At 42.2% G+C, this 22,677-nt stretch overlaps 1 protein-coding gene across 10 annotated transcripts in view; it reads right to left on the bottom strand.

Annotated features, from left to right (window-relative positions):
* HIP1 (huntingtin interacting protein 1) overlaps window positions 1–22,677 on the bottom strand; it is a 79,909-nt gene that overhangs the window by 32,368 nt on the left and 24,864 nt on the right. For 4 of the 10 annotated variants that reach the window (XM_034421063.3, XM_034421064.3, XM_087883391.1 and 1 more), the window contains exons 2-4: window positions 2,620–2,683; window positions 1,544–1,686; window positions 175–231 (exon numbers count right to left, since the gene is read on the bottom strand). In XM_034421063.3, the coding sequence (XP_034276954.1) occupies window positions 175–231; window positions 1,544–1,686; window positions 2,620–2,683 (264 nt within the window). Of the gene's footprint in view, window positions 1–174; window positions 232–1,543; window positions 1,687–2,619; window positions 2,684–5,853; window positions 5,969–11,193; window positions 11,279–12,965; window positions 13,986–22,677 lie in introns of those variants that run through there. The other 6 variants (XM_034421065.3, XM_087883385.1, XM_087883386.1 and 3 more) reach the window with 3 other exon arrangements.

Raw genomic sequence — 22,677 nt, 5'->3', positions numbered from 1 at the left:
ATTCAATTCACTGATCTGTGGACCTTCTCTAGCCTAAATTTTCAGAAAATACATTACATTACCCAAATGACCTAAAACATCTCTGTGCCCTCCTGATTTCAAAATGAACAAGAACTTGAAAGATATGATTATTATTAAAAGAAGAAGTTCTTTGTAGGCCCAAATCATACTTACCCACATGCGGCTCATGTCACTGAGCTCACTCTTGTATCTCACAGAATCCTTCAAGACCTGCAAAAAGAAGGGAAATAGCCTATATGAGCAGCTATCAAATGCCCCCAGGTCAACAGAAGCACCAGGAAAAAAATGAATCTAAGAGGTTAATCAACTGTCTGGTATTGTCAACTGAAAGAAAAGGGGAAGGCATGTAGAGAGAATAATGGTTGGCTTTGCTTCAATAACTATTGTATGCCTATTACCGTATATACCCACATCTGAGCTACTGTTAAGGATTGGCTATAAACTGTAAACTGGAAACATAATGTGTATGTTTAAATATTTCATTGGCACATAGGAAAATGACCAGAGCACCAGCTTTGTACTTTTCATTGTACAGATGTTTCTTGGTGTCATCAGGGATAGTTTTGTTCAATATGTTAAATAATGTTCTTTTTATTGGATTTGGAATTTAGAATTACAATCTGGAGTAAGACAACAACATTAGTTAGTGTTAACCATGGTTAAACATTATGTCTTTACTGTATTAGTATTTGCAACTGTCATAAAGTGAAGTCTCAAGAATTGAAAAATGAGGTTTGTGTGGAGCAAAACAAATTGTTAAAGCGATATGGCTCATTACATTAAGAAATTATGATATTAAATCTGAACATATTCTATAACCAACAAGTTCAAAAATTAATTGGGCATGCCTAGTTTAATGAAAAGAAGGACTAGGGGAGACATGATAGCAATGTTCCAATATCTCAGGGGCTGCCACAAAGAAGAGGGAGTCAAACTATTCTCCAAAACACCTGAAGGCAGGACAAGAAGCAATGGGTGGAAACTAATCAAGGAGAGAAGCAACTTAGAACTAAGGAGAAATTTCCTGACAGTTAGAACAATGAATCAGTGGGACAACTTGCCTCCAGAAGTTGTAAATGCTCCAACGCTGGAAGTTTTTAAGAAGATGTTGGGTAACCATTTGTCTGAAGTGGTGTACGGTTTCCTGCCTAGGCAGGGGGTTGGACTAGAAAACCTCCAAGGTCCCTTCCAACTCTGTTATTCTATTCTATTCTATTCTATTCTATTCTATTCTATTCTATTCTATTCTATTCTATTCTATTCTATTCTATTCTATCCTATCCTATCCTATCCTATCCTATCCTATCCTATCCTATCCTATCCTATCCTATCCTAATCAGTATATTCCTCCTATTTGATCTAAAGATGCCCTTACTATCTTTTATCTTTTAAAGACATTTCTATTACACATTTTACCAGGTTTATTTAGGATTTTAATGGTGACATTATATTGAGATATGTAACTTATTTCATCTTACCAAAAAAAGCAAAAGTTTTACAGAAAAAAAGGGTATGGCCTTACATTTGGGTGTCCATCACGGAGAAGCTTGTGGAAGACATGGCAAAACTTCCAGCACAGGACAGCATTGCTGGAAAGGGGTAGGCGGTTTACAACAGACCAGAAGGTGTGGGCTCCTTTTTCATGGTGTGTTCCCAGGATGCATGGTGAGAGACAAGCTAAGGAAAATGAGAGAAAAGCAGCACGAAGGATATAGAATAATGTGAAGAAAGAGCATCAATGAGCAGGAGGGAAGTGAGGCCTGGAAAATCAAGTTCTACCAAATCTGTCTTAATATTACTTAACTGAATTCACAGATATATCCTTTTCTTTCATTCTCCAGCAACATGATAAGAATTACAGAACTCCAGATGGGAAACTAGCCTGAAGATACACGGGGAAAAGCTCTGATCTATTGTAGCTATTATGTCTTCCATACCAAGCTGGAGTTTCTTTCATTAGGAGTTGTCAATTATCCTTCCAGACGTGAGAAAATATCTCAACTATTCCAAGAACTGATGGCTTCTCAGGGTAAAGACTAGGTTTGCTATACTCAAGCTAAGAATCTTGGAGAAAAATGTCGTACTCGTCTTAAATGTGTACTTGTCTTAAAACTCAAACCTTGCTCACATATTCTTTTTCAGCTGTGGGGGGCACACTGTCACAGCATGTACTCTTTTACAAAGAAAAGTTAGGAGCAAGCTCCTTTTCATACTATAATGCTATAAGGCAGGGGTCAGCAACCTTAAACACTCAAAGAGCCACAAAGGTCCTAACCGGAAGCCTCCCATTCAATTCTGGAGCCGACCGGAAGTCCAGTTCCCCCACCATAGTCTCCTCCTAGCATGGCATCCTTTTTCTTCTACCTGTCCTAACCGAAAGCCCTATCAATTGTGGAGCCGACCGGCGACAGGGAGCCGCAGCATGGGGATAAAAGAGCCACATGCAGCTCCAGAGCCGCGGGTTGCTGACCCCTGCTATAAGGTATTTCATTCCAGTCTGTCACAGGCAGGTCATGATGGAATTTGACTCCAGCCAGATATATCCCACCTTTCCAGCTTCAGCATCCTTTTTCCAGAGCTCTAATTTTAAAAGGATATTTCTGGCATGTTTCTCTTTGACAGCAACTTCCTGAGCATTAATGGCCTTGTTGATGCTGACAGTCTTTAAAAGAGAGAGAAGGAAGAGGAGACAAATGTTAGTAAGAGAGAATATGATCATATCAAGACAGAAACCCATCCTCACACCAAGCCCTCCATAATCTTGCAAATTCCTGGACGCATTTTTGGGAAGCAACTGCAGGCTGCCATATATAGCAAGTGCCAAGTAATGTTCGCTTAGAACAATGCAAAGATTCCAGTCAGAGTAAAAAAGAATTCCTAGGCTGGAAGAAGGCAAAATCAGCCCATCTTGGTTGGTGCAAGAGCATAGAGGCAAATATTTGTCAGGGTGATAATAATTATTGCTCTAACTGTTACCAATTTGTTAATTTATAGGGCCATATTTTCCACTTGTTAAAAACATAAAGTTAGCTGTGTTTGGTTCATAAACTGATGAATGAATACTAATATTTTGGGGGTACAACATGACAACCAATTGACACTAACTTCAAATTTATGGCATATTTTAAGTGGAAGAACCACATAGTAGATTGCACTAGTTTGTTTATCTACCATAATATGTAGGAAGACCTGCTTACCTACTGGTAGTCCAATGATGTGCTGAAAACTGCCACTAGAAAGCAAGGAATTGGGTGAAGAGAGAACTATGCTGAGATATGAGAGAAAGACTCTCAATTTTGCTTATGTGTAAGCCAGCAGGTTTGGGCTTAAATACAATTAAAAGCAGTTCCAAAGAAATTTAAACTGCCTTTATAAAATACTGTAACTTTATTTTGATAGATTTTTTAAAAAATTCATTAGTAGCTGTTTCCATTAAGAAAACCCCTGGAAAATCTCATAATCACTTCACTTTAAAGTGGCTTACTCTTTTACAAAAATGGAATGAAGGGATATTTTTCACTAGTGTAGATACTGTAGCTCCTAGAAAAAAAACAAGTAATTTCAACAATTAGAAAACAACTCTCCTATTTGTGAGGTCTCTCGATGGAGATAAACACAGGAGTAATTATATGTTTTGCTATCTTTGTATCCTGTCAAGGCTATCACCCCAAATGACTCAGCATTGTCCATTACTTTGCTCCATATTTGGATATCATAAAAGGAACTGGAGCTTGCTTTCATCTTTTGTAAAAAAAAATAAAATTGTATTGTTTTAAACATCATATTGTCACATTGGATATCTACTGTTTCAGTTCACAGATCAGTAGATCTAATCTAGAGTCAAATGGACTCCCAACCCTCAATATCTGCAGTGCTAAATTGGATCAAAACAGACTGTTCAACCATTTATGTCATAGTTGGTAAGCAGAAGAACCAAGATCATAACCAGATCTATTTTATAGATCCTAAGCAGTTGCTAATCAAGAATGATTGAAAAAACGATGGCATGGTTGCCTGCCATTTAAGGAAAACATAGACAATATACAGTACATCCTAAATCAGATTTCCATAGTGAAAATGCCCCCTTAAGGTATGTATAACTCAGGAGACAAAAAGACAGAAAACATTAACCGTATCCATATGCATAACACGGTTCTCCCCAATTTGCATCATTTTATTGCTACACTTACCTGCCCTTAAAATGTCTACTCATTACCTCCTGTGCTATAAGCGACAGTATATGGAGAATTTATTCCGAATAGCCCAAAACAGAAGGCCTTAGGAAATGACAAAGATAGGGTATCAGGACCATCATGTCCTATTCTGGTATTGGGAGATGCAGTCTTTTGTTTTGGGATACTCAAAAATGATTTTAATATGTGACTGACAGCATAGGTGGTTATAAACCGAGGAAGAAGTGGAAAGATGAATAACTGATTAATTTACCACCAAGGTAGTAGAATGGAGGGTAACTTCCCATTTTTAACAAACTTCTAGGATTCTGACGTAGGAAGAAAATAGTCATGACTCAGAAATCCAAAGTGCACATTATAAAAATCTTTCTTATTTTAACATCTAACCACAAGAAGGAAAACTGAAAAACTAAAACATTTAACCAAAGCCCTCCTAATGCTGGGCCACTGTGCTTATGCAGGGAATCTGAAACATTCCCTTGGGCATTTGCAATGTTTGAGAACCGGATCCTGCCTCTTAGGAAGCTAAGAATGTTTTTTTTCCTGGCTCTGCCAAGTGGAGTCTAGATTTAAACTCAGACGAAATATTCTTTGGAAAGTCATCAAGTTCTCTTTTTAAAACCACAGAGATCTTGATCCTTTGCCTTGTTATGAAGTATTTAAACCTCCCCTGACATCTTACAAAGGAACATTATCAATTGGAGGGGGAGGGAAGGAAGGAAGGAAAAAGGAAGTTGCATTGGCGAACCAAGTCGACAGCCAATACTGTAAATGCAACTTTGAAAAAGGTTTCCTTTGGAGGAATTCTAATCACAGCTGCAGAATTGTGAATGAGATTTCTCTGACTCAACTGAGGGACTAGGGGGTGCAAGGCCGAATTTTGAAGCCTCATTTCCTTCCTGCTGTACCAGCTGAAGAGCCAGCCTTCTCTTTCCTAGATTTGTATACAGAACTGGACATTCTCAGGGTTGAAAGCTTCCATAACTCACAAAGGAGGGAAACAGTCAATCTTCAGCCAAAAGAATTTCATTCTTTAGCACTTCTTGTTTCAACAACTCTGTATGGAACAGGTTCCAAAAAGGCAATTATCAGCTGCAACATGCACAATGTTGTGTGCTAGGTGACACACATGTACCTCCCCTTCACCAGCTACGATAGCAATAGAAAACCAAGCACTGGATATTCCTACTTCTCTTCAATTATCCCTCCCTAAACAGAGTAAAGCCATATAAGAGTTCCTAGTATAACACAAATATGGAAATCTCTGCTGTCAAAATGCCAGCACTTTGCCTCTTTCTCTTTACAGAAACATCTTGAAGCATTGCTATTAATTATAAGTTCTGCAAAAAAAAAAAAACTTGTTTGGTTTAAATCTTTTTGAGTTTCTAGCCATATCATATGTATAATTTGACATGCAAGTCTGGACCCAAATATAAGTTCACTCCTGAATCCTAGAGGGGAGCAAGTATCTCTCATGGAAAGCCAAACCCCCCCCCCCTTTTTTTTACTGCTCTGAAACCCCTGAAAATTAAATGGCAAAGCAGCAATAAACCAAGGTGCAATTTCTTACTGATTTTCAGATACAAATAGCATTGAGAAGGCTAAACCCAACCATCTGCATCATCTAACCATTTCTTACCCACAGTAGTTTGGCTGCCAAATGAAAAAGGAATGTGTCTCAGCCACCAAAAAGTTGTCCGTGCCAGTTCTATTGCATGGCTTACTTTCCAATCCATGCTCATGAACTCTAAGCTGAAAATTAGACAGAGTTGGGTCAAGGAGGGACACATTTACTACTGGCTCTATACAAAGATTAAACTCGTAAGTGACTGGCTTTAGAAGCAGACAATCTTGGGTCAGCTAATTACATCTTTTGAGGATGTCTGTAGACTCAGAAATAGTAGGGGGAACCTGCAGATTAAATTTAAATTCAGGGACAATAAACAGAGAAGACTGCTTCCTTTTATAGAATACAGAGTACCTAAGCTATTAAGAATAGAGCCTGTGGAACCTCAGTTGTAGACTGTTCTTCAGTTCTAGCTTGGTTATACTTCCAGGTTTCATTTCAGTATAATCCAGGTCCTTTCTGCCATCTTTCCAACTGTCCAAGAGAACTAATAGAAGGTACACTTAACTTATAAAATGGCCTTAATCAAAGAACAGGTGGAAATTCCAATCCTGCAAAAGGAAGAATTTTTCTCTCCAATGCCAAATCTGAGTGACACACAAGCTGTCAAGTGGACAGCTTGGCTAATAACTGGGCTGTTAAGAGCAATGCAGTGGAAAACGATAAACTAACTGGATGCTTCTCTATTCTTCCAACTTTCTAATGTGATGTAGGAAACCTTTTGGAGGCAATATTAACATTATTGGGAGTGCTTGGGAGCTATGATGAGAGATAGACATTCACACATACAAATGAAGTCAGTTTTCTTGTATTTTTCCATTGGAGTTTTTGAGAGCTTTTTTTTAAAAAAATACCCTCTATTCTACCCATTTTGATGCTTTTATATGCATGATATTTTAGATTTCCTGCCTCAACTGATGGGAAATGACTACTGATTTTTGAGTATAGTAGAACTGTCCATAGGCTGAAAAATGAGAGGACATACGTACCTCATACATACCCCTGAACCCATAAGTACATGTCACTGTATTCTCAAATAATAATGCTTGCCCACACAATAATTTATTTAGGGCTCAGACACATAGAACATACAGTATTTGTCCAATCATCCAGCCTGAATATTTCTGGCCCAGCTTACAATGTAACTGACAGAAGAAAAAAACAAAATGCCAGCATGGATCCAGATTTTATGATATTAATATCTGGAAAAGTGTTTATTATGTTCCAGATCTGATTTTAAAAGACAGTAAAAGCAAATTCTTTGGCAATTATTTTTTGTAAAAAAATATTTCCAGGACAGACATTGTATCTCAATGAAATAATCTAAAAGGGACATTTAAAAAAAGCTAAATATAAAAGCAGAAGTGAAAACCGGAATATTTTATTGATACCATTTAAACTAAACTTGAGTAATGGAATGAATATTCATCATGTGCCAGACAGTAAGGTTGATAAGTATGGAGCTTTTTGTGTACACAATCCACCCTCATTTCCAGACACCTCCAGTCTTTGCCAGATGGAAGAGGCCCACATCCTCAGGATCTCCTCTTTCATTCAGGCTTAGCTCACATCACAGAGGGATAGTTTACCATAGATAAACAGCCACCGAATTCTACTTTCTTATGCCCCAATGATGTTACCAAGCCTGGTAATGAAATGTCTGCAGGAAGAAAAGCAGACTTAAAGAACACAAAGAAACCAAACACAGATGGTATTGATGATATACATGTTTAGCTTTCAAATCATCTCAAAGGTGCACCAACTCCCTAAGTATAATTTTTAGACATCAATCTTTAGAAATGCTCCTGATCCTGCTACAGCACCACAGAAAGTGAATAGCACCTATTTGAAGTAGAAATTGACCATTTGATCCAATGCAATTTATCCAGATACAAAGTATTATTTATTTATTTATTTATTTATTTATTTATTTATTTATTTATTTATTTATTTATTTATTAGTTCAATTTATATGCGGCCCTCCTCCGCAGACTCAGGGCGGCTTACAATGCACTTATAGCAATAGCCTTCATTGTTTTGTATATAACTGCTTATTAGGGCTTTTGGCCCCCCCATAAGCGGTATTTCTACAAAGTCAGTTTATTGCCCCCACAATCCGGGTCCTCAATTTACTTACCTCGGAAGGATGGAAGGCTGAGTCAACCTTGAGAATGGTGAGATTTGAACTCGCACTAATTGCAGGCAGCTGGCAGCTAAGTGCTACATAACAGCACTTAGTCCGCTGCACCACCAAGACTCTTGCATGATAGATAGTATCAAAGTAGCTTTTGCATGATAGGTATAGAGGACTGAAAGAACTGGAAATATTTAGCTCTGAAAAGAGAAGATTGAAGCTCAATTGCCCCATGGAAAGGACAAAAAGTGTTCCCCATCACAACCATCACCTTGCCTCAAGCACTCCTGTCTGTTTTGGCCATTTCATTTTGGACTAAACCCAGCAGTTCATTGCCTATTTTACAGAAGCAGGAATGCATCCTCAACTGTATCAGTGGTATTTGTTACCATGCATCTTCCAGAGCTACTTTTACCAGGAATGTATAACAACACAATAGTTAAAACACTTATCTTATAAACAGCAGGTTGCTCGTTCAAAACCTAGCATAAATGTTATAATTACTCCTATTTTTCTTTCTCTGAGTTAGTTTCACCTGCAATTATTTTTCTTTATAAATTCAATAACACATTGCTTCATTATTTTCTCAGTCAAACAATTTATTGAGGAAAATGAACTGAAGGAAATTAAGAAACTTTTGACATATATGAAACATATACTATGACACTGGAAATTTTATGTTTCCTACACTAGAATTTCATTCCTTTGTGTACATACTGTAGAATATTAACTGAATTGGAGCAAGCAAAGATATTTGGAGGAAGTAAAAAGCCCTAGTAAATTATCAGCCTCCTAAGTTAAACAGCAACAAAGTAATGTCATCTCTATTATTACCGGGCCTCAGAACATATTATCTAATGATACTGATCTAAAAAAATTCTTCAATTGTACCTTTAACTTCATAATATTGAGTTGAAGGTTACTGGAGAAATTGTTTGGGTTTAAAAAAAAAAAGCTGCTCCAAAGATTACACCAGACTAAGTAATTTATATGGCTGTACTTTTTTCTCTTGTGGAAATAATAGATACTGTTAAATCTATGAAAACAGGAAAAGGTCTTGGACCTGAGTAATATAAGTCATATATATTGATTTGTTTTGCTTCTATATGCTTTGGAGGTTTATCATTATGGCTTTTTGAACAAAGTTTTTTTTCCAGCTTCTTTTAAAGAGATTTATATAATAATAAACTTTGGAGCAGAGAAAACACATTGATGAACAAACAGCAACTCTGTCTTGTTTGAATTCAAATTCAGCAATTTCATCCCATCCAGATCCCAAAAGTATTCAGACATCAGGACAAAATTTCAATTGCATCATTTCCTCGACCTAGATACAACTGGGTATCATAACCATATAACCAATAGCCATATGGATGATACCATATTCTGAACCAAAAAATGATCTCTCCTAGTGACAATGTTAAATATTAAAAATAACTCCATCATATACATGCCAATTTCTCCTGCCCCATAACTATTGCAATGGCTCATGGTGTAAAACTACTGAAAATCATTGTCCCGATCCTGGTAGGCAATAATGTACTGAAGGTCACTACAGTCTCCCATCTGATGCCCAGACCTAAATTCTGATTGAAAAAATCTAGATAATTCATTTCCTCTTGGCTCCTCCCCCCCAATTCTGTCAACAAAATTCTTCAAAAGGGTTGAAGACTAGGATTATTTGACAAGTATGGGCAGATCTAGGAAGGATGTCAGGATGAAGCCTCCCTATCTGATGGACAATACTACCTTATATTTACAATGCTGGGTTGATAATATGGATTCACTTTCTATTTATAAATTAGTCCTTTATTGATCAAATGGAAGGACTAATCAATATTACTCCATGTGATTAAGGTCCAATGCTGTGTTTAAAACTGAGTTGTTTTTTATATATGAATTATACTATTTTTGCTCTTTCTTTTACTTTTCTATTACTACATATTAAAACACCCCCCCAAAAAAAATCTAGCCTTATACCAGGTTTTTTTTTTCTAACTCCAACAGTTTATATCCTGCTTCATCCAAACCATAGTAAATTTAAGAAAAAAATATGCAATTAGAGAAAGCATCTCCCATATTAATTTCAACCTTTGAGGTTCATGGCTCCTAATCTGAAGATTTAGTATCAACTTCTGAATAACAGTGCTAAATTATGCTTTGAGCATAGAATAAATGATTAAAATTATCATAGAATGAACGATTAAAATTGTCAACACTGACATGTTATGCGCCACTTACATCCATTCCTAGATCAATGGACCCTTCTCATAGTCATTCATGCTCTGGTCATCTCCTGTTTGGACTATTGTAATGTGCTCTACACAGGGCTGCCCTTGAAGAGCATTTGGAAGCTTCAGTTGGCTCAAAAATGCAGCAAGCTGCAGTTTTGCACAAGCCTAAATTTGTGCATGTGTTATCTCTTCTGCAGGAGCTACATTGATTGCTGATTTGCTTCCACATATAATTCAAGTTGCTAGTTATCACTCTTAAAGCCCTATATGGCTTGGGGCCAAGATATCTGAAGGATCACCTCTTCCCAGTTACATCTACCTGGCCCACAAGAATGGGAAGATAGGGCATATTGCAAGTTCCATCTATTAAGGAAGTACATCTGGTAGGACCAAGAAAAAGTGCCTTCTCTGTATTGGCTCCCTTCTTGCAGACCATCATTCCCAAGGGGATAAGATTGTTCCTCTCCCTTGCTACTTTTCTGAAAAGCCCTGAAGACATGATTCTGTCAGTGGGTTTGGGGGGCCCTGAACTGATACAAAGCAGATCAAGTTGCTTGCTCCATTTTGTCTGTCACAGCTGCAGGGGAGAGGGGGCTGGGTTTTTGTTTGTTTTTATTTCAAATTGTGGCTGGTATGCTGCCTGGAGTCATACATATTGGGTGACCATAAATAAAATGCCTTGTCTAAATCTGATAACATTATAGCTATGATCATTTAAAGGATGATATTTCTAGTCGCCCATTAAACTCTATAGGTCCCTTTGATTAAGGCTGTGATGCCCTAAGGAAATTACATTGACAAGCCAACCATCTATTTTTGTTCTTTAGATTTTAAGGCATTGGTGCTAACTAGAAAATCCTGAACGGCTAAATAAGGTATTATCTCTACTTCAAATAATATCCAGCTATTAAATAAAAAAACAGACATCTTCCTCATTATGTCCATATATATATATTAAATCAAGATATAGGAACGGAAAAGTACCTTTCTGGCATCCCTTTGCCAAATATGTTTTCTACCCTGCAAAAGATCTCACACACTGCAACATCCTATTAGTCAAGTGACTTTCTGTTGCTAAGGTAAGTTCCTGTGTTACATTGTGATGTCAGCTTATAGGATCCACCTGTTTTAAAATCAGAATTCCAAAGTCCAAAACCTTGCAGCTTGCACCTAGACTTTATAAACCTAAAAATTTGTATTGAGTATCAGGACCAGCTGGAGTTTTGTCTTTTCAATAAAGAACATTGCTTTAAAAGAATCATGTTGATATTGCTACTATTATAAAGCTAATAAGAAGGAAGCATTACTGAACTACAGCAGAATATCCAGAAAGCAACAGATATCCAGTTCTATCTTCTAAATTTAATAAGTATTTTTGCCTTTTGAAAATATCAGAATGTGCAAGTAGAATATGAAGCACAATGCTTTTCCATTAGCTCCACTTCTTAATGCATCAGGTTTTTTGCCCAAGGTAATCCATTGAAGCTACATGCCAGCAACTCACTTTCATTCGGCTTTAACCAAGACACTCTCTGCCTAGTCAACACCATGCTGTAGTATCCAGTCATCCTTAAAATATTAATTAGGAGTATAATTTTAATTACCACAATAGTATGATGTCACTAACCACCAATCAGTAATCTTTACAATTCATGTATACTATGATGGACAATATGAATGGCCCCCAATGCTATAAAACCTACCTTCTTTTTGTTGCTTGAGCAGTTCTGATTCCCCCCCCTTTTATGTGCTTTGATTGCAAGAGAGAAAATTATTCCTGTGCCCCACCCCCACTCTTTTCCCCACAAACCCAAGAAGTCTCTGGGAGCCTTTGAAACAGCAGCTCCAATCCTTGCAGAAAGCTGCAGCAGGACTCTTCTCCCATTTCTCTTAGGGAGGGTAGGGAGATCTCAATACCTGTATTTGCATGTTGTGTCTCAAAATCAGCACTGGCCTGACTTCAGTTCTAGCTTGGGGACATAGAGAAGAAAATGCTCTCTTGGGGATATAGAGAAGAAAATGCTCCCTCTGTTTTCCACAGCAGCCTTGTGTCTCAAAAGGAAGGCAGCAGGCAATCTTCCACTGTAGAAACAAACTGCAAACTTCTTACAAACTTCATGCCTCTATCTATCTATCTATCTATCTATCTATCTATCTATCTATCTATCTATCGATAAATGTTCTTCCCATTCTAGTCAAAGTCCATTGGCAAAAAGAGTGAGAAAGGATGATAGTGGATGTGCCAGGAATGATTATGGATAAGAGGATCCTTCTATAAAGAGGGGGAAAAAAAACAGTCTGGCGTTTAGGGAGAGAAAAATGTTACAGGGAAGGAGTGGAATTAAAAACGGTGAGTGATCCCAACCTTGGCTCAAGCACCTCCCTCAAACTCTCTCCGGGAAATGGAAGGGAAGCGACAAGCTCGTAAGTCCCTTCTCCAGTGCCAACGAACGGAAAAGCAGAGCGCTCCAGCGGGTTTCCTGGATTTGGTCCAGGGCCCGAAGGAACCGCTGTAGGAGCGATCGTACCAGCTTTTCTATGGAAAGGAGGCTCAGCTAGGAATCCTGTAGCCAGCTTAGCCGACCTGCCTCCTTTTCAGAGCTTCTGCCTATGCCCCACTTGGGAGAGCATCCCGAGATCACCCACCTGCACAGGCAGGGCGAGTTCAAACGCCCTTTATCCCGCTCTCCATTGGCCACCGGTCCTCTAGGACCGGTCCAGGATGCCCCTCTCCTGGGCCATGCCCTTAGCCTTACCATCTTGCCCACCTCCATGGTGGGAGGGCTGCTGTCGCCCGGGCCCCGCCGCCCCGCGCCTCCCCGGCCGGCGGGGCGGGTCTCTCTCGCAATCTTCCTACCGCAGCGCCGAGATAGACATGTTCGGCCCCTCCGCCAAGCGCTTCCCTCCGGACCGGGCTTTCCAGAGAGGCAGCGGGAAGGTGGCGGATGTGCGGGCGACCAGGAGACGGCTGGACTGCGACGCCCGGCCAGGCGCAGCGCCGGAGCGAGCGAGGACGCGTCTGCCTGTGTGCTCGGAATGACAAAAGGCGCTGGCGCTCCCGCCCAGCCTCAGCCTCCCTTCCTCCTCCCTCCTCCCTCGAAGGACAGGGAGGGTTCCTCCGAGCAGATGCTCAGGCGGCACAAAGGCACCGTGCAGAAGCCACCGCCGGGCGAGGCCCCGTCACAAACCCGGCGGAAGGAGGGAGGGAGGAGTTTTTTTTTTTTTTCTCTCCCTCTTTTTTTTTTTTTCTTTTTGCTGCGCCCGCGGGAGAGGGAGGATTTTCCTGCCTGGAGGGATCGCCAGAGCGGCTTCCCGGTTTAATGCCACGTTCAACCACTTTTGCACGCAAAGGGATGGCCGCTGACTGGCGGGAAAGGAGAAGGGGGTGGGGGGGGTGGCTGGGTGGCTTTATTGCCGCTGGAGGCCACTGAGCCTGAGACCTCCTCAGAGACCCGTGTGCGCGTGACTCCTCTGGGTTGCGCGTGACTCCTCTGGGTTTCAGAGCGGCCGAAGGGGCTAAACCCCCCCTTTTTTTCCCGCCCCAGTCCCGTTCAATGCTCCGTCACAGCAAACACGCTTCTTCCACATCAATTAGCCGAGCGGTCTTGGTCGCTGTCAGGAAAGGCGCTGAAATGTTTGACTTGACAAGTAGTAATTCCCGCCTCTTTCCAACACGCCCCCTTCGCGCCCATCAAATTCCACGGCCTCTGAAGCTGAAGGGAGGGAGGGAGCCTCGGGCAAAGCTGCACCAGGCCTTGTGTCTAGATCAGTGTTTCTCAACCTTGGTAGCTTGAAGATGGGTGGACTTCAACTCCCAGAATCCCCCAGCCAGCAACGCTGGCTGGGGGATTCTGGGAGTTGAAGTCCACCCATCTTCAAGCTTCCAAGGTTGAGAAACACTGGTCTAGATGCTCTCATGATTGTTTTGGAACAGCATCCTAACTTCCCAATATAGAGCTGTCCTCACTTCACCAGCGCCAGCCTTCGCTTTCACGGATGAAAACAGAATGTGGATCATGTAATTTGAATAAAACAAACTGCAACGGGCTAACCCATAAGCGCCAAACACCGATTTCATACAGGGCTGCAAATTTCCAAAAAAGGCTCATTTTGGATTTTGACTTGTAAATCACATTGGAAACTTGAGTTTGACTAAACACAGAAAGGTATGAAAGATTCTTCAAAGTTACCAGATGAAAACTGAAATAAAGATAGGCAGCCAGAATTTTGAAGCAGCACAGAGCAGAATTGGGGCGGGGGGAAGCACTTGCAATTAAGAGGCAGGACTCTTGTCTTCACAGGAAGAAAACTCCCAGGGGCTAATTCCTCTTATCCCACTGAATTTTACATAACGATTTGGACCTACAGCCCTGCTAATTACTAACTGCAATTTTTTGCACTGCAGTGACAGATTCAATGCCCTAAAGTTGTTCCTCTGCTCCCATCTGTACAGATTTCCCACTTGATTGCAAAAGCAGTCTTGCAAAAATTGCACATGGCTGCTTATTTCTACTTCCTCTCCCTCATCAAATGCTAAGTCATTCTCTCTCCCCCACCCCCCTAAAAAATAATCTAGAAATGATAGGAAAGATTCAGGCTCTCACCCTGGCCAAAAAGAATATGATTTTGGTATGTGTCAAGCAAATTTAGTACAATTATATAGGTTTTAATATTTTTGACTAAAAGGTTTTGGGTGCTATTTTTAATACCTGAGCATTGCTACTGGAAGATTTGAGATTAATATTTTACCTCTAACAAAAACAAATTGGATCTAGGAGCCAGGGTGGATTTGATTTAAATCGAGTTGATTTAAATCACAATTTAAATCATGATTTAAATCACTAGTAAAAAGGCTTGATTTAAATCAATTCGATTTAAATCATAATTTTTAAAGAGCAACTGTCATCTCTGCTACTCCTTTGACCCACTGTTGACTCACCGATAGTCCCAGTGTTGCAGAATATACAGCCTCATGCTACATAACTAAGCTCCATTTCATGCTGAATAAACTAAATTATTTATGTATCTTAAATAGAAAACTATCTTACAATAGATTTTTACCCCAAAGTTTTTTATTAAAATAAATTCGATAAAAATCAAAAAAATCCGATTTAAATCAAAAAAATCCGATTTAAATAAAAAAAATCTGATTTTTTTTGATTTTTTTAAAAAAATCATTGATTTTTATCCACCCTGCTAGGAACTAGCCCTCCTCCTCCCCAAAAAAATTTGGGAAGCCTGCTTCCTTCATTTATTCTCATGATCTTGTAAATAAGACTTTACCAATGAGACAAATTACACAATCTATCTTTAAAAATATATTTCCATTATTACCATCCTGCAGCAGTAAATGAAATTTACTTGAATTTAATGTGAATGTACAAGGTAAAGGTAAAGGTTCCTCTCGCACATATGTGCTAGTTGTTCCCGACTCTAGGGGGCGGTGCTTATCTCCGTTTCAAAGCCAAAGAGCCAGTGCTGTCCGAAGACATCTCCGTGGTCATGTGGCTGGCATGACTAAATGCCAAAGCACTTTTACCTTCCCACCAAAGGTGGTCCCTATTTTTCTACTTGCATTTTTTACATGCTTTTGAACTGCTAGATTGGCAGAAGCTGGGACAAGTAATGGGAGCTCACCCCGTTACACGGCACTAGGGATTCGAACCGCTGAACTGCCAACCTTTTGATCGACAAGCTTAGCCACTGAGCCATCAAAAGGATGTTTAAATCTTGAGTGACTTGTAATACGTACAATATGTTAATTCATACACATACACATATAGGAATGTACGATTTTCTTTTTTTTTGGTATCTTCTACAGAGCACATATTTGTTTCTTACAAATGCTTTTACAGTACACAGTTTTACTTATTCTGACCATAAGCATCTTACTTTTTAATCAATCTTTAAAGCCTAAATTAACACAATCCACAACATCAATACCTGAAAATAATTTCAAGCAGAAACAGTCAGCAAGTCACTAAAACAAGTTAATAAAAAGCTAAAAGGGGAAGGGGGGAGTGATGCCTTACAAAAAAGAAAAGCCTTTGAAAATGTAGGCTGTTATGTATGTACATTGTATGAATCTGTAAGTCAAAAGAAAAAATATGTTTCACAGGGAAGACAGAAGTATATGTTTTTGTCCTTGTTATTCAGAAAAGAGAGTTGAAACACATTATGATTCCATAAGCTTAAAACAGTGAAAAAGCTTCAACAGCTTTGAAACCAGCTAGAAAAAGAGTAATACAGAGTATATGTTCATAAAAGACTGCCAACCTCAACTTGATTATTTAACTAAAGTATTAGGGTATTCAACAACGTCTCCCACCTCAAATTTTCTTTATTGAAAAAGCATAGCTGGAAGCTACAATATGCAGCAAACAGGAACAAATTGTCCAAATAACACTGAACAAGAGCAGAAAGCTTCCACAGTGCCCACGCCAAGCTGAGTTGAATGGGGGTTTGGGTGGATATGCAATTTCCTTCACAATTAAATCTCAATTGGCCAACAGCCAACTCCTCCAGAAATAGAAGCGAAAAATCTCATCTCAGTACAGGCTGATCCAAAACATTATATAGGAGGCTTATTTTATGAAGAAACATCCCAATGTTTAATTAATTAATTATACGTCAAATTTATATAGCCTATCTCCCTAAAACGAGGTGGCTGGATGGAGTCACCAAAGCAGTAGGCGTGAGCTTAAATGGACTCCAGAGGATGGTAGAGGACAGGAAAGTCTGGAGAAACGTTGTCCATGGGGTCACGATGGGTCAGACACGACTTCGCAAGTAACAACATCTCCCTGAAAAGTTATTTTAGGCAGCATACCGTAAGATTATAAAACAGATAACAGATAAAAAAAACTATTATTAAAAATAATAAAAATCACAAAGGCAACAGATGTTAAAAACAATGGTGCCATTTCAGCAACACAAACTATCAAATTTTGTACAAACTACCAAAAGGGCTGGACAAAAGGGCTGGACAAATAAGTAAAGCCTAGTTATCTTAGCTCTCCAATACAAAAAATTCTTGAGTTACTGTATTTTCTGGTGTAACTTTGTGTTCATGATTAAACAAATGTGTTAGAGGCATATTTCACATCTCTAGGCACCATCACCACATCTTGGACCAAGACTGCACCAGAGTTTTTAGGAATCAAGCTTATGAATAGGCTGTGTAACACTGTCAGATTCTAAGCCACTGGCACAATTATTTGAATGAAAATTGATTGGCAGATAAGCAGGACTTATAGTTGCCTGCAAATGATATATAAGCTGCTTCAAACTGCTTGGAGAAACAGCAAAATACATTTTTTTTTTATAAACCCAGTTTTTAGGAACTTGGAAATTACTTCCTGTCATGAGTTCAGAAATGAAAGCAAGATGCAAGTTGTTCTACCGTAATTATAACAGAGCTTTTTTCTCAATATGATTTGTGGAAGAATTGGAAAAAGCAGTACATTTTATCAAATCTATAAAACTTGTGTTTCAATTGTTCTTGAACTATGGAGAGGAGAAATCGGAAATTGATTTATCTGATAAAATATACAACTATAAAATACTGACTGACTCAATTCTTCTGCTTTCCCTCTCTATTTTTACTTTTTGCTGGCAAGAAACGACCTTCTGAAAAACTGACAATGATTATTCATAAGTGTCAGGTTACTTTTGAAATTATAAGCCATTAATGCATTGATCTCTTCTCTGAAATATTCACTATATCATATATAGACTTTTGAAATTATATAAGCCATTAGTGTGTTGGTCTCTTCTCTGAAATATTCACTATATCATACAGATTTAGTCTTGTCAGCAACTGACCCAATAGGAACATGCAAATAGTCTCAAATCATTCCATTTATTTATCACTGTAGAGTTGCTAATCTGCAAAAATTACAGGAAAATCTCTTCTCAAACAATAATTCTTGTTTCTCACTATCTCTTAAGGGAAAACAAAAAAGGAACAACTTCCAAATCACTTCCAATTCCAGTATGTTGCCCTTTGTCAGTTATGAGATTGGGCGTTGGTCTTACCTGATACGCCCCTTCTCGAGCAGGCGCCCACGGCAGTCATACTGGGTATCGACACGTTCGCTATCCAATAGGACCGAGTCTACTGGAACTTTAGTCCCGCCTCTTCCTGCTTCAGTTCCAGTTTGGAGGCGAGGTTGACCAGCAGACTGTGGTGTCTGTAGCAAAAGAAACAGAGAAGTGAAAAAATCCCCCCCCACCCTAGGCAAGAACCAGGTACGGCCTGAAAAAGAAGGGGTGGGGATGACTGCCGTGGGCGCCTGCTCGAGAAGGGGCGTATCAGGTAAGACCAACGCCCATTCTCCGACAATGGCGCCCACGGCAGTCATACTGGGACATACCAAAGCGTGGTGTCTCCTAGGGCGGGAAAGGCCGGACCTGCTGCAGAACCCTCCTGCCGAACGCTGCGTCAGCCGACGCATATGAATCCAGGCGGTAGTGCCGTATAAAAGGAGTCACTGATGACCATGTTGCAGCCCGGCAAACCTCCTCCAAAGAGGCCTGGGTGGCCCATGCGGCTGAGGTGGAGGCGCTCCGTGTGGAATGCGCAGTGATGCCACGAGGAGGTTCCAGGGAATGAGCCTCGTAAGCTGATGATATAGTGGCCCTGAGCCACCGTCCTATAGTGACCGAGGAGGCACGAGATCCCATCGACGAAGGTTGGAAGGACAGGAATAGGGCCTCGGTCCTCCGGAATGGGGCCGTCCTGTGTACATAAATCCGAAGGGCCCTGCGTACGTCCAGTTTATGCCAGACATGTTCCTGCCGGCAACGAGGCGTTGGGCAAAAATTCGGGAGGGAGAGCTCCTGAGATCTGTGGAATATGGTATTAATTTTTGGGATGAAGGCAGGGTCAAGGCGGAGGACTACCCTGTCCGTATGAAAAATGCAAAGATCCGGTCGTACAGAAAGGGCTGCAAGCTCAGAAATCCTCCGCGCGGAGGTGATAGCAACTAAAAAGGAAACCTTAAATGATAAGAACTTGAGGCTAACCTCTCGCAGTGGCTCGAATGGAGGACTCGTGAGGGCTATCAAAACCTTGTTTAAATCCCAGGTTGGGAAGCGGTGTACTGTGGGGGGTCGCAGATTGGTGGCGCCCCTCAAAAAAGACCGAATCAGCGGATCATTGGCCAGTGAAGTATTGGAACCGCAGAATAGTACCGAAGAAAGAGCAGCTACCTGGCGACGGAGTGTATTAGGAGCGAGACCAGCCACAAAACCGTCGTGAAGGAAGTCCAAGAGCTGGAGGATCGAGACCTCAGTAGGAGAGATGGAACGGCGACGGCACCAATCAGAAAAAGTTCTCCAAGTAGAGCCGTAGATGCGCTGAGTGGAGGGCCTACGAGCCGCCTGGATGACTTCGATGGCTCCCGTGGAAACGAAGGCCCTGGTCAATAAGAGCCGCTCAGTCGCCAGGCTGTCAGCTGGTAGGACTGAGGGTCCGGGTGCAGGATGGGCCCCTGCCGTAGGGATATCCGATCGTCGGGAATCCGCCACGGAGGAGCAACTGACAGGGACTTCAGGTCGGGAAACCACGGGTGGCGAGGCCAGTGTGGGGCAAGCAGGATGACCTCCGCTCTCTCCGAGAGAATTTTCCGAACGACTCTGGAGATGAGTGGCAATGGAGGAAAGGCGTAGAGGAGCTGTCCGACTGGCCAAGGGCTGCGTAATGCATCCACCGCCTCCGCACCCGGAGAAGGATAGCGGGAGAAGAAGCGGGGCAGCTGATGATTCTCGCTCGAGGCAAACAGGTCCAATGACGGGGTGCCGAAGCGGGAGATTAAGTCCTTGAAGAGGAGGGGGCATAGGCTCCACTCGGCAGGGTCGATGATGTGGCGGCTGAGGGAATCCGCGCAGACGTTCGCCGTTCCGGAGATATGCTCCGCTCGGAGCGACGACAGGTGGATCTCCGCCCAGAGCCCCAGGCGGAGAGACTCCTTCAGCAGAGAACGAGATCTGGTGCCGCCTTGTCTGTTGACATGTGCCTTGGCAGAGACATTGTCCGTCAGGATGAGGACGTCCCTGCCAAGGACCTGAGGTTCGAAGTTCAGTAGAGCCAGGTAGATGGCCCGCAGTTCCAGCAAGTTGATGTTGAGGGTCTGCTCCGAAGAAGACCAAAGACCCTGTGCTAGAAGATTCCCCAGGTGCGCGCCCCATCCAGACAGACTGGCGTCCGTTGTGATGACAATCCTGTCGGCCTCTCCGAAGAAAGAGCCCCGGGATACCGCTGATGGCGTCCACCAACTGAGCGAGTCTAGTACTCTCGGCGGCAGGACAATCCTGGAGGCCGAAGTGCTGCGGAAACTCCGTTGGAAAGGGAGTAATAGCCACTGGAGCTCCCGGCTGTGGAGGCGAGACCACGGCACAATGCCGTAAGCGGAGACCATCTTACCCAGCAGACTAGAGAGGACCAGAAGAGAGGCCGAGGCCCGCCCCCTGACAGAGGAAGCCAGGTCAGAGAGACTGGACTGGCGCTCTTGTGACAGAGAAACCCGCAGGGTGGATGAATCGATAATGGCCCCAAGGTGTTTTAGGCACGTAGAAGGTGACAGATGGCTCTTAGAGACATTAATGGAAAAGCCGTGACTTCGTAAAATAGCCATAACAGAGGAAAGATCTCTGTTTGCTTGAATTTGGGACTGGGACAGGATAAGGATATCATCCAAATAAAAAAGTGCGCGTATAGGGACAGAAGCGACATGGGCCATTAGGGCCGCCATTACTTTAGTGAATACCCTGGGGGCAGATGAAAGGCCAAATGGTAAGGCAGCATACTGGAAATGCTGCCCGTTATAGGAAAAACGAAGAAATTTACGGTGAGAGGGGAGGATGGGAATATGGAGATAGGCCTCGGTTAAATCGATGGAAGACATAAAGTCTCCTCTACGGATGCAGAGCAGGATGGTCTGAAGCGACTGCATCTTAAACCGACGGTAGACGATGTGCCGGTTGAGGGACTTTAAATCGAGAATGGCTCTCCAACCTCCCGAGGACTTGGGGACCAGAAACAAACGGGAGTAAAACCCGTTACCCCTTTGCGAAAGAGGGACAGGTTGAATGGCCTTGATGGTTAATAAGTGTTGGATGGCCTCCTTAACCCGGGCCCGTTTAACCGGGTCCAGGGAAATCGGACAAGGTAGGTAGAAACTAGGTGGAATGGAATGAAATTCAAGGGACAAACCAAACCTGATAGTATTCCTGACCCAGGAATCAGACACCGACAAGTCCCATTGATCGGCGAAAAAGGTTAAACGGCCGCCAATCAAGGTGTCAGGGAGAGACCTAGCGGGACCGTCGGAAGGGGCGGCCCCTCCCGCCTCGAAAGGGCCGTTTTGATGAAAAGCGGGGCCCCTGTCTGACCTGGCTATCCTGTTGCAGCGGTCCCCTGGAGAAAAAGGGCCGGTGATGACGGTGCTGGAAGGCCGTAGAGTCGGAGCCTCGAAAGGAGGATGAACGATAGGGTCCCTGAAGGCGATATTCGGAGCGGCGAGAGAGAGAAGGAAGAATCTTCCGATGATCCTTGGTCTCGATGAGTAAAGGCTCTAGTTGCTCTCCAAATAACTTAGGGCCAGCATAAGGCGAGGAAGCGAGGCGCCATTTATTCCTGGCGTCAGCCTGCCAATTGCGGAGCCAGAGGAGCCGTCGTGAAGTCACCGAGGAACCGATGGCCTTGGCCGAAAATCGAGCAGCGGAAAGTGTGGCATCAGCGGAAAACTCCACCGCTGCCAAGATCTTGACAATATCTTGGTGAGTGCGCTGCTCAGACGCCGGAATACGTTCCTGCAGTTGGCGTAACCACAGAATAGTCGCCCTATTAAAAAAAGATGCAGCGGACGACGCTTGCGCAGACCAGGCCGAGGCCTGATGGCCTTTGATAAGAGTCCGCTCTACTTTCTTTTCCTCCGGTCTCAGATACTCCTCGGATGGTCCGGTGATAGGAGTAGAAGAGGAGAGAGCCACGACCGGGTTATCTACAGAGGGCACCTGCAAGAGAGAGGAGAAATCTGTGGCTAGATTGAATAACCTTCTGTCCAGGTTGTTAGGGACGGGACCGGAACTGGGGGAAGCCCACTGTCGCTTAAGCACGTCCGAAAATAACTTCGGAGCCGGGACCACCTCGGAATGAACAGGAGGTTCCTGGAACAAAGCGGACTTTGGATCAACTTGAGTAGACGAAGAAGAAGAGGAATCAGAAGCGGTGGGACCTCCACCCAATCCGGTGACAGCTTTCGCCTTATATAGAAGAGAGCGAAACATGTGTGGCTTGAAAAGTCCCACAAATGCCGGTTGATCTGGCTCTAATCCTTCGTCTTCCGAAAGATCTTGCTCAGGAAGGATCTCCTCTTCTGATAGAGAGCCCTGGCTAGCAGAATCCTGAGCATAGTCATCCGCCATGGTCTCCGCATGACAGGGTCGAGGCCGAGAAGACCTGTG

This window comes from Pantherophis guttatus, chromosome 1, assembly GCF_059756535.1.
Source record: "Pantherophis guttatus breed Tessera chromosome 1, ASM5975653v1, whole genome shotgun sequence".
NCBI lineage: Eukaryota > Metazoa > Chordata > Lepidosauria > Squamata > Colubridae > Pantherophis > Pantherophis guttatus.
The sequence above is the reverse complement of the archived record's forward strand: the minus strand, read 5'-3'. Positions and strand labels throughout refer to the sequence as shown.